This window comes from Euprymna scolopes, chromosome 29 (assembly GCF_053919585.1).
Source record: "Euprymna scolopes isolate OS-2025 chromosome 29, ASM5391958v1, whole genome shotgun sequence".
NCBI classification, from domain to species: Eukaryota; Metazoa; Mollusca; class Cephalopoda; order Sepiida; family Sepiolidae; genus Euprymna; species Euprymna scolopes.
The window spans coordinates 84492426-84505885 of NC_136510.1; the positions used below are offsets into that span (position 1 = coordinate 84492426).

General features: G+C 36.9%; 1 protein-coding gene across 1 annotated transcript in view; it reads right to left on the bottom strand.

The window, feature by feature from the left end:
- The window catches only part of LOC145252758 (uncharacterized), a 37414-nt gene that overhangs the window by 3569 nt on the left and 20385 nt on the right, over positions 1-13460 (bottom strand). Inside the window, exon 4 of the mRNA XM_080112641.1 lies at positions 8576-8680. Coding sequence (XP_079968767.1) covers positions 8576-8680 — 105 coding nt within the window. The remainder of the gene's footprint in view (positions 1-8575; positions 8681-13460) is intronic.

A 13460-nucleotide genomic window follows, 5' to 3' on the forward strand; every position in this document is an offset into this window, starting at 1 on the left:
TTTTTTTTTTTTTTTTTTTTGCTTTCTCACTTTGTTCTTCTCACCAACTAACTATAACATTCTCTCCTTACTTTCTTTTCCCACCCATCCGCCTATACATAACCCCCCCCCCCCCCCCGCTTTCCTCTACACCATAACTGCTTAATCTTCCACCAATCATCTTCCACACACACAACGTCCTACCTACTACCAACTTACTTGCCTCCTACCATAACACACCTCCACTTTACCCACCACCTCACACTTGCCTCCCTCCCACCATCACTTCCAACTAGCAAATCATAATTAGATACTCATTTTTTGCTTTATTTTACACATGGTATCATTGCTTTTTTTAATTTTATTTATTCATTTTAGCTGCACTAGCCAGATTATGGAGTTTAAACTCCAATTCAGATTAAAAAAATTACTTTAGTCTCAAATATGTAAATAGTTTAAATATTTAATCTATAATATAAATCTCACCTGTCTGTTTAAATGTATATATGTATGTATGTATGTCTGCCTAAAACTTTTGACAGACGTGACAGATTTTCCCGAGATCGGTGTCGTTTTGAAGGTCAATCCTTCAGACGACAAATATCGAAAAATCGGCCAAAAACATTAATTCTTTCACCCTCAACTAGGCACTTTTCTACAGGGAGGGCGCTTTTTTCGCCGATGTTTTCAAAAGTCATCCCCTCTTTTCGATTGTCTAGCCTTAATTTAAACCTACGTCACTTCTGGTTTGGTGATGCATGCAACAGCAAACACGTCACGCTTTTTTCCCATGTTCTTTTCCTTCTTTGTGGTATGCGTTCGTGCCTGCCTGCTTACTACCACGTTTTTTTGTTTTTTTTGCTTAACACACACCTCCAAGCACTCCAACGTCGGGCATCTAGGCTAGTCTAATATATATAAAAGGTAAAATGTGTGCATGTGTGGGTTTGTACGTCTCGCAAAAACTTTCAACAGGGGAGCAGATCCTGACAAAATCGGTATTGTTTTAAAGCTCTGTCCTTTCGACGAGAAATATCGAAAAATTGGCCAAAAACATTAATTCCTTCACCCCAAACTCGGACATTTTGTACAAGGAGAGGTTGCTTTTTACATCGTTATTTTTTAAAGTCATCCTTTTCTTTCCGATTGACTAGGCATAATTTCAATGCTCTCCATTTCGAGTTTGGCCATGGAGACATCGGCTAACATGTTACATTGTTTTTACTTTCTTTTCCTCTTTTGCATTACGGGTTCGAGCCTGGCATCCTACTCCCACTTTTATTTTTTTATCTCTCTCCACTCAAACTGCCTACTGTTGTTTCGCCCCCCACCTCGCTACTACCAATTTATTTTTACACCCCACCCCCACTCCCACACACACCCAGGTTCGTTACTTGACTAGGGCAATGCCGGGGGAACCCTGCTACTATCAATTTTTTTTTTTTTGACACCTCTCTCCACCCAGGCTGCCTATTGTTTTGATTCCCCACCCCTCTCCACACCCGGGCAACGCTGGGTAGCCTCCGCTAGTTATCTATATAAATAAAGCAATAGATGTATGTATGTGTGTCTGTCTGTGTGTAAATATTTAACCGATAAACTCTTAAACTACTGTTCACATAACACTGAAATTAACAGGAGATAGTAATCATACACCAAGGATGGTTTATAACAAACAAAATCTTTAGATGGAGATGCCACAAATGTCATCATTGTGGTAATATATCTCTTGTAGTGTGAACAAAAAATCTTTTAAATAAAAACAAAAGATTTAATCTACTTTATTATATATATATATATATATATATATATATATATATATATATATATATATAGTGCCGGCAAAAAGAAAGTCCGCATCTGTAATTTTTTCAAAAACTGCAAATTTAAGCTAAATTTAATGTAAGTGTTTAAACAACCTATACCTCATTTGATTCGCCTTTTATTCCTCTATAATTTTACCTGTTCATATTTGACTTTTAATTGAAATATTCTAGTGTTCACGTCAATTAAAAAAAAATAACTTCAAATTGAGGAGGCAAAAAGAAAGTCCACAGCAACAAATTCGCTTAAAACCAGCTTAAATCATCGCCCCTAAATCAGTTTAAAATATCCACCAACAAGCAATAAAGAATCTCTAATCGTAATTGTTGTTGTTCCAGGTTATACAACGTAACATTTAGTCCATATGCCATGACTTTGTCTTAGTGATCGTCAGGAGCTCATTAATCTCCACCTTTCTGATTTATCCAATCGAGAAATCGGTCACAGATTGAAATGTGATGAGAAAACGGTACGAAAGACTGTGCAAAAGCACCAAAACACCAGCAGTGTTCATGATGCTTCTGGGCTTGACCATTACTCCTGATCTTAAATGGAACACGTATATCAAATCTGTTGCCAAGGCCGCTGGAAAAATGGTGGGATCTTTCTATCGATCCAGTAGATATCTCACTGCTGATGCTATTCTCTACCTATATAAGAGCCAGGTACGTCCAAGGATGGAATACTGTTGCCACATCTGGGCAGGAGCTGCTAGAAAGGACTTGTCCTGCCTTGATAGAGTTCAAAATAGACTTCGTGGCCTCGTGGGAGATGTCCTTTTCTCCTCCTTGCAACCTCTATCTCACAGAAGAGATGTTGCGAGTTTGTCTCTGATGTATCGTTATTTTCATGGAAAGTGTTCAACTGAGCTTCAATCTATGGTCCCCCCTCGCCAAACTTTCACAAGAAACACTCGTCTAGCTGTAAACACTATCAATAATTTCCCCCACTCTTTATCTGTGCCTAAACCTAAACGTAGATTCCATGAACAAAGCTTCTTTCTTAGAACTGCACGCCTGTGGAATTGTCTTCTGTTTTCCTGCTTTCCGGCTGACTACAATATGGTTGTGTTCAAGTCTAAAGTAAATAAGTTCTTGATGAGCCGTTCCATATAAGTTATTAAATTTACCAAATTTTCATTACTAATGATTACTATATTGACCAATTTCTACTGTACACTCTTTAACCCTTATCCTTGAGTGGCCTCTGGGCCTTGATAATGTGGTGATGCCTTTGTAAAAAAAAAAAAAAATGATGCCCCTAAATCTAGTCTTCTAACAGGGAAGACAATGCTATCAAGATCCGCAGCCAAAGAAACAGATTTGAAATGGCCCCCAAATCCAACAACTGCAATCTTGTTAAAAAGTGCTCTCTTTCTGCAGTCAAGAACAGATTAACAGAATTTAATTTGCGAGAATATATTGCAAGACGCAAGCTGTCTGGACTTTGTCAGATGCAATAAAGATCATGACTCTTCATACTGGTCAAAAGCAAGTTCAATAGGCTAGGCAATGATGGTAGGCAGTACGTCCGTCGGAGGAAAGACGAAGAATTTAATCCTAGGTGCTCAGTTTCAACGCTGCAAGGTGGTGAAGGTTCAGTTTTGGTGTGGGGCATTATTAGTACCAATGGTCCAGGGCCTATAGTTCGCTTGCAAGGTCGAATTAATTCGACCAAATACATTAATATGTTGACTGAGCATTTTCTACCGTACTTTGGTCGGAATTTGGATGATAATTCCATCTTCATGCAGGATAATGCTCCCATCCACACAGCTGGCAATGTCAAAAGGTTCCTGGAAGAGCATGATATTTCGTGTTAGGATAGGCTTGCACAATCTCCAGACCTCAATCCTATCGAAAATATATGGCATTACATCAAGCAACATCTACGCAATGATAAAATTTCAACTTTGGACAAAAATTAAAGAAAAATGAGATGCCCTTTCCCCGAAGTATTGCTGCAGTTTAATTCAAGGAATTGCCAAAAGATTGCAGGTTGTCAAATTGCAGAAGGGCTATGCTACTAAATATTAACTAGTTCATTGTGTTCCTGTTGTATTTGTGTTGCATTAATGTCCTAAAGTTACATTTAAATAACAATTTTCCATTGTGCAGACTTTGTTTTTGCCTCCTCAATTTGAAGTTATTTTTTATAAATTGATGTGAACACTAGAATATTTCAATTAAAAGTCAAATATGAACAGGTAAAATTATAGGAGAATAAAAGGCGAATCAAATGAGGTATAGTTTGTTTAAACAGTTACATTAAATTTAGCTTAAATTTGCAGTTTTTGAAAAAAATTACGTGCGGACTTTCTTTTTGCCGCTTGTGTATATATACTTTACTCAAAATTACATATTTCTAGGGGAAAAAAGGACACTTTTCAACACTTTTCAACAACATCAAATGTTTAATCCTCTAACATTATCGAGCGCTTTTATATAACTCATTACTCGGGATGGGGGGGGTAACTATTTGACTAAGAGATTTATCTGTTTTTTTTTGTTTCTTTATTTTTTCTATACGTAAATTGATTCGCAAGATAAATCTTTATTCTATTCATAATTGTAACACTTGAACGTGCCAAGGTGAAGGTTAAACTGGTGTCAATCGAAATCTGTCCTTTTTTTTTTAGTGAAGTTGGCTGTAGTCCTTCTTCCATACTTCATCTCTTTTCTTTTGTTTATAACTGCTACAGTTTTATAGATTTTAAAGATCCACTCGAAGATGGACTTTTGGAAGCCAAGCCGGTACGCTTTCATAAAGCCGAATCTTCGGAATGAAGCTGGGGTGATTGTAACATTAACTATGATGCCAATGGGCTGAGGGAGGTGATTTAGTCATTGGCTCCAACATCATCTTCTTGCTTACTCTGGTGATGTTCTGACGGGCAAACACAATATTGGTATTGCTCCTTGCTTTCTATCCTCCATTCTTGAAGGACTTTAGTTACTTTGCATTGCAGATCAGATCAAGCTGAATGGTTTGGGCCCATGTTTCCACTGCATTTTTCATCCGCATTATTTTTTGGCGTATCCTCATTGACTACTACGACTGTTGAAGTTTACAATTACAATCTTTGGTTTCCCAAATAATGATGACACTTCTGGCATCACCATTTCTGTGGGAGGTGGTTTATCAGTTGATCGTGATTTCTCTTAACTCTGGGGTTGAGACTCTCATCTTATTTGTATCAATCTTTGATGTTGATTCGATGTTTGTCCCATTTTTGGTTAGGATAATGCGTCCATTTTTCCCAGGTGGTCTTTCTATGATGTTAGTCGTTCTATCCAAAATCATGTAATGGATTTTGATCAAATATTGGAATAAGGATTCTAGTCATACGGTTAAGCATCATTATATCTCCTTTTTAATCTTCAAAATGGGGTGATAAACAGGAGCCAAACTGTTTTGTTAGGGGAATTGATTTTACCTGTCCTGGGATAAGTATTCTACTAGTCTGGTATAGTTAGGAATAAGGTATATTACTGGGGTGATCTGAATTTGATCTTCCCCGCTGTCCCGGAAGTTGTTGAGCTTCTTGATGTACGACTGACCTTTTTGTATTCTTGTGTTTGCAATGAAAAGGAAGTCTGGCTTGAAATTCAAGGGAAATAACTCAGAAAATTTATCATTAAATTATCTCCCTTACACTGTCATGCAGCCTGAAGTGTTGGTTTTTGTGTTTTTCGTTTGTTGTTTCATTGCATGGTTTGTTTGTTTTTGTTGTTTTTGTTTTGTTTTGTTTTTTGTCAAATTTTACCTTTTACCTCCATGTTGACAATTAAAAAAAAGTGCTTTATGTTATTTGTATGATTACACAGCAACACTTTGGAAATATCTAGAGAAATTAATGGAAAAATTTAGTTCCCTGAAGCTAAAAAAAAAAAAAAAAAAATGAGTTTACTATTTTTTCACCCTTAAAATAATTCTCTTTTAGCCCACCACTATACTTTAAAAAAAAAAAAAAAAAAAAAAAAAAACGAAAAAAAAAAAAGCCTGTCTGATTGGTCAAGGCGATTCTCTTTGCCCAATCATTAGACACCTTATTTGTCGGGCTGGACGCAAAAATCCTTTATTCTCCCTCTTTTTTTTTAATGTGAAGCGCCAAGCGCCAAAAAGCGGTCCAGTCATCAAGTAAGAAACCTTCCTCCTTGCTTTGAATGTGACTATCCTACTCTGAACATTCAGAGGTCCGTTTGTTTCTCGGATGTAAAAGAACTTTATAGTTGAATTTCTAAAGTCGCAAACATAATCAGTTTTTAAAGGACTTTTCTTTATTATCGTTTAATCTAATAATTTAATACATATATTGTCATTATCTGAGTATTGTGTGTCTTCTGCGCCTTTTTCTTTCAGCACTCGCTTACGAAAACATTTTATTATTTTTACTCCAAAACTTTTGTTTTTATTCTTGTTCACACCAAACTATGTGCAGTGCTACTTGGATGTAAGGGGCTACCATTTAGGATCATATCTACAGGGACAATATGTAGGGAGTTGAGCAGCAAGATGTATGTTCACATTACACTTAAACTTCTGCACGTTAGTAGAGTAGGAAGCAAGAAACAGGGAGAGAATTCCAAAGGCTAGCAGTCCGAGGGAAGAAACTATTAGTGTATAAGGTTACCCGGCATCTCGGAACTTCTATGGAGATTTTACAGCTAAATGGGTTTGCCATGTGTATGTATGTTGAGTGAGTACAGTTGCAATGCGTTTGTCAGAACACATTCCATTAAAGTACTTGTAAAACAGACACAAGGATGCAACATTGTGGCGATGGGACAGAGATTGGAGCTGGGTTGATAGTGCGGGACCTATTTGGTTGGATACTCTTTTTTGGCCCCTGTCTAAGAAGGAGAGACTAATGGTAGATGCAGCAGCTTAGATGTGGCGACAGTACCTCATGCATGGGTGAATGGTGACTTTGTAGAGATAAAGGATACACTCAAGCGGGAGTCATTTTCTAGCACAGTAGATAGAACCCACCTTATTTGAAGCAGCCTTGGCAATGTCTTCAATGTACTTGTTCCAACTCATGTTGCCTGTGAATGTTAAACTGAGGAGTTTGAAATATGGGCTCTCAGGTAGAAGGGTGTCATTTGTCATAATTATCGGTTTCTTGTAATTGTTAAAGGAAAGAAGCTTAGTCTTAGTAGCATTAAATGTTTGCATTAATTTACACACCATTCCACTACAAACTGGAGGTTGTTTTCTAAGGTTTCTGTTATCACTTTAGGTACGTATATATATTCGTTTTTTTCGCTGCTTGTTAAGATAGACTTGCAGATCGATTTTTTTTTAAATATGTCATTTTAATCAAAAACAATATTAACTTATTTAATTATCATGCCGAAAATAGTAATATATCCAAAAAATTACGAAAATTCATCAAATAGTTTAGAAATGTGTAATCTAATCATGCCTTCTGAATTATATCACCTGTGTGTGAACTCTTCATCGTCTACTTTATAGCATCTAAGAAAAATGCAATTTTACCCAATTTTTGTAAAAATTACTTTTAACTATAAATAACTTTCTACTCAATAAATTTTCATAATTTTTGGATACATTACTATTTTCGACACAACAATTAAGTAATATTGTTTTTGCTTAAAAGGACATATTTAAAAAATATCTATTGATCATGACTATTATAAAGCATTTTGTCATCACTATCTCAAAAACAATTTTATTATAGAAGTTGTTTATGAATACCGGGAATAAAAAAGATTCAAGGATCGCCCCCCCCCCCCTCAGGTACTCCCACATTAATATCATGTTCTTTGAATGTATGCCCTCGAGGATAACTTGGATTTTGCTCTTGCCTAAGGAGAATTCTTAGATCTATTTATTATATTTTTGCTTATTCATGAAAAAATATCTTTCCTCAAAAACGTTATGCTTTGTATATATTTTTGGTAATTTAAAAATAAGATCAAAGACCTCAAATCAAAAAGTTTCAGAAACAAAGAAAAAGGCAAGTATTTACTCTTTTCCTATCATGGGAAGATGCGATACAAGGTCGGAAGGTGAGGATTGAAAAGCAAGTGCACAAAAGGCAGAGCATTCTGATCCATAAAAAATACTTGAGCAGCCCTGTCGACGTTCCCTGATGGGGGTCTTTCAGACGATTAGCAATAAACTAACACTTTCTTAAATGGAGAAGATAAAGCCTGTGAGGGTGAGTGAACTGCACAAGAACCATGCTTCAGCCCAACAGAAGCAAGGTTATTGTGTACTCAAGAATGACCTAGGCCAGTGGTTCTATCCTTTTTTATGCCCTTGAACTATTCCATCATGTATCCGTATGATATTTCCCCATCCTTTAAAAAAAACATGGCTGACTCGGAATGAGCATTCATATCCTAACAATGATAACTAATATTAACATAAAAGCATTTAATACAAACCTTAGTGAAGATAAAATCCAACATGACTTTTCAGTAGTGTTTTTGTGGCCTTGGATCAAGTTTGAGTCTGTTAATTTGTAGTGTATATCCCTTCCTTTTTTTTTTTTTTTTTTTACACAGTGATCACCACTTATCAAGGCCCGGAAGCCACTCAGGGATAAGGGTTGAACTCTGAACCTTTTCCCTCCCCCAGTGAAGAACCCCCCCCCCGTTGAGAACCATTGATTTAGATCATCAGACTTATTTTCGAGGACCTATCCTCAATTTGGTACACCAACAAAACCCTACTCAGGCTATACGCAACAATAAAAATGGTTGATTCAAGCTTGTACAAATGGTACGAACATTCAACTGACCAAGACTTTTCTTGTGAAGTTGTAATTAATTCCATTATCAATAAGGAATTCGGCCATTTCCGTTTGACCAGCTCGAATGGCAATCATCAGGAGGTTTTCTTGAAACTGAAATGAAAAACATAAATTCATTGAGTTAAATATTAAACCAGAATCTTCAAAATCTTCAAGTTGAATAACAGTTGTTTTTTTTTTTTGCATAGAATTTATTTAATTTTGTATTAGATAGAAAAATAGTTTTTCGATCTGTTATATATATATATATATATATATATATATATATATACTGGCACGGGTACCCGGTGTTGCCCGGGTGTTTGTAGGTGTTAAAAAAATAGGCTGGAACCGGTACCGTGAAGGAAGAAAAGAAGGGGAAAAAAGGAGTTGGTAATTGACTTTTGCCCGAGTGATAAAAAAAGAAGAGAGAGGGGTCTTTCTCGCTAGCCATTATGCCATAGCAGATAGCGAAATGAATGAGTTGGTGATTAAGTTAAGAATCACGCAGGCGCAGAAAAATCTGGCTGCAGGCCAGTTAAGCTTCCCGCTTTCTGACGTTTTATTTATTTGTTTCCCCACAATGTTGGGGAAACCCAGCTCCCCACAAAAAGGGGGGACTCTGGCAGTGTCCAAATGAATAGCAGTTGTCTCATATGAAGGGTTTCCCCACATTGATCAAAACTAATTGCCTTCAAGACGTCCCGGCCAGGAAGGCCCGGCAGATGACTTTGCTTTAATTAGTTTCGTTTTATTTATACGAGAAAGACAAACAAACACTGGAAACCAGGAATTTTTTAAAATTCGATCAAAATAAAGATAGAGATGATGTCTGTTTGTAAATCAGAGATATTACGATCTAGGAAGTATAAGGAAGCTTGTCCCGAAATGAAACTGACGTTAGAAGCTCGACGAAAAAAGCCTTTTGTGGACATACACAAACGCTCGCGTCCATTTTGCCTTTTATATAATAGACTAGCAGGGGTGGGGGTGGGGGTGGAGGTACCTGGCGTTGCTCGGGTGTTTGGAGGTGTGTGTGGTTTTGGGTAAATCAAAACTCCGAAGGGGTGGGTAAAATAAAAAAAAAAGTTTTGGTAGGGTAAGTATGAGGATTGAACCCAAACCCTTGAGGCAAAGTTGGAAATTAAAGTGTGAAAAAAAATGTGCAACGTTAACCACTGGGCCACCGCGACATACTAACAGAAACATGTTTGAATTTATTTATTGAAGTATTAAAAACAGAATTGATACGTGGCCGCAATAAAAGTTAACTCTGCTGTTTCTATTTGCCCTCATTAATGAGGTCAAATAGAAGTTGCGCAGTTGACTTTTGCTGCGGGGCAGCATTTGGGTTTATTTACCCAATTCCCCAAGACGTTGGGGAGGGGGAAACCAGCTCCCCATTGTCTAGATTGAATAGCAATTGTCTGATATAAGGAGTTTGGCCCCACATTGATCAAAGCTGATTGCTTCTGGACGTTTCCCGGTGTGATTGCAGGGAACAGTAGCTTTGAATTAGTTTCGTTTTTCATACGAAAAAGCTGAACGAACACAAGACAGTCTGAAATAGCAATAATTTTGTAAAAATCGACATAAATAAATCTAGAGGCGACCCGCGTTCCCAAATCCTAGGTATTATTATCTAGGGGGTACATAAACAGTTCTAAGTGATAGTAACCACCCCGGGAGCATTGGTGAAAAAAGCCATACATGAAATGGTCACACACATTTTGCCTTTTATTATAAATAGACTTGTGGGGGAGGGGTACCCGGCATTGCCAGGGTGTTTAGAGGTGTATGTGCTCGGGCAGGGTGTTAATCAAAACATAAGAATAACCGAAGTAAATATTTTTAAATATTAAATAGTAAATTATTTAATATTTTATATAAAATAAATGTTAAAACTTTAAAAAATCGAAAAAAGCACAAAAAAAACTAACATAAGGCAAACGAACGATGTTAAATGTAAAAATCGGAAAAACAAAAACAAAAAAGAAAAGCGAATGTGATGGAAAAAAACAGAAAAACCAACGCTAAAACTTCTTTAAAAAAGCTGAAAATTAAAAACAAAAAAAAACATAAACGTGAAAAATTGCTTAAATAACCCTGTTTCAATATTAAACCTTTAAAAATTGAAAAAAAAAAGACATCTCACACCACGATTCGAACCCAAAACCTTTAGATAATGAGGCCACGCTCTAATGAACTGAGCTAAGACGACGTTGACAAAATTAGGTCGGTTTTTTTAATATTTAAACTAAATCATGTTCCGACGTCATTTGCGCATGCATAGAAGTGAACTTGTCATGAGAGGACGGATTTTGCTGACCCCTCCCTGTAGAAAACTGATGATTTAGGGTGAAGGAATTAATGTTTTTGGCCAATTTTTCGATATTTGTCGAGCGAAAGATCGAGCTTTAAAATGATATCAATTTCGTGAAAATCCATGACCCGTGTCAAAAGTTTTTGCGAGACATACAAACATACATGATGATTGCAACATCTTGTCAGACGAGTGCCACTCCCTCAGACATTTAAAATCCATGAGCCCAAATGCCTGAGGGAGTATCTATACAAAGATGATGTTACAGAGTCTTAGCTTTGTACGACAGCTAAGTCTCTCTCTCGGTTCAAAATGTTGAGATCCAGCAACAAGCAAGAGCAAGATAGCCAGCAACAAATTAAACTGCAGACCAGCTTAATGCGGGTACTGGTCTCCCGCTTTATGGTTTTTTAAATCAAAGATTTGCTTCTCCTAGAAAGGTTGCCTTCCCCACGGCTTACGGGAGCCCTCTCCACCCCAATACACATATACATATACACACACAAATATACACGGTGCTAGTTGGCCGTTGACCCAGAAAAAGAGTTCATTCGCCCTTTGAAAGGTCTTGTTTTTAATCCTCCAGGGAGACTAGCCGCCCTCCTCACCAAACATACATACATACATACATACACACACACATTTTCGCTTTTATATATATACTAGCGAGGGGTACCTGGCGTTGCCCGGGTGTTTGTAGGTGTGTGTGAAAAAAACCCGAAGAAAAACAGGTGCCCGTGAAAAAAAAAAAACGAAGCCTTGACAATGCGCAGTTGGAAAATAATAAAGTGTGAAAAAAAAACAGGTACGCGTTTTTGATTGACATGACGGCGATAGGTATTCAGCAGTTAGCATTTTGTGCGGGACAGTTTTTAATGAGGTGAATAAATTGGTTTGTCTGTTTTTAAAAACCCGCTCCCTGTTTATTAGGGGGAGCGTCTTGTCTCGAAATGAAAGCTACCGTCTGATATGACGAAGTCGACATTGACCAAACGTTACTTAGCTCTCTAGAGACCACTGGCTTTCGGCCAGTGATTATAGTCGAGTTTCGCTTTTTGTTTATACCGAAAACCGAATGTAACGCGTGCCGATGCGGGAAATGTGGAATAATTAACGTTTGAAAGTCAATAAAATTAAATAGACAGGCGAGCTCCGTGGTTAAGTGTGAGATATTACAACTTATAGATGATATAAAATGTTTTAAGAAGTTGTGAAGCGAGCGAGCGCTTCTCTGAAAGAAGACTTTTGTGGACATCAAGGAAAAGCGTACATACATACATACATACATACATTTTCGCTTTTATATATATAGATAGAATATATATATATATATATATATATATAGATATATATATATATATATATATATATATATATATATATATATATTAGTATAATGATGATTAATTAAAATCAGAATAGGGAATCGAAAAAAATCAGAACTTTTTGAGGTATTGGAATTGGAATTAGCCATCTATATATATAAACGCGAAAATGTGTGTATGTATGTATGTTTGTATGTGTGTTTGCGTGTCCACTAAAAACTTTCAACAGACGCAACAGAAATTCACAAACTCGATATCATATTGAAGCTCCATCCTTCGCTCGAAAAATATTGAAACATTTTACAAAAACATTCATTTTTTTCACCCCGAAATCAACAATTTTCGACAGGGGGGGGGGGGGTTAAAAAAAAACGTCCCCTCGTGATGACAACCGGTTCTACGCATGCATCAGGTGACGTCATAACCTGATTTAGTTTAATAGTTGAAAAACTGGCTAAATTTCATGTACGTCGTGTTAGCTCAGTTGGTTAGCGCGTTGGTTTGTTATCTAAACATTTTGGGTTTGAATCGTGGTGTGAGATGTCTTTTTTTTTTCGATTTTTTAAATTTAAATATTGAACCAGTGTTATTTAAGCCATTTTTCACGTAACGTTCGCTTTTCTGTTTTTTTTTTTACTTCGCTTATCCACCCCCGACCACACACCCAAAAACACCCGGATACCCACCGATTTTTTAAATTTTAATATCGAAACAGGCTTACTTAAGCCATTTTTCACGTGTTTGTTTTTCTGTTTTCTTTTTTGTTTTTTCGATTTTTACATTTAACATTGTTCGTTTACCTTATGTTAGTTTTTTTGTGTTTTTTTCGATGTTTTGATTACCCCCCCCTTAAGTTTTAACGTTCGTTTTCTTTTTTTACTTCGCTTATAACAAACAAACCTGGTCTTGACCTTATTTGCTGAATAGCTATTGCTTACGTCGTCGTCATCGTAATGCTCTACGACTTCCATGCGCGCACCTGTCAATTTGGTTCTTACTTAAATAAATTCAAACATCTTTCAGTAACTCATTCTGGCTGGCCGATTTTATTTTCAAACTTCGCCTCAGGGCTTTGGGTTCGATCCTACCCCCCTTCGGTTCGATCCTACCCCCCCTCCGGTTTCTTTTTTATTTAACAGCACACACGCCTCCAAACACCCGGGCAATGCCGGGTACCCCCGCTAGTAATTAATAAAACCCTACTTGAGAGCTCATCCTTTAAACTCCTCAGCTTAACATTCACAGA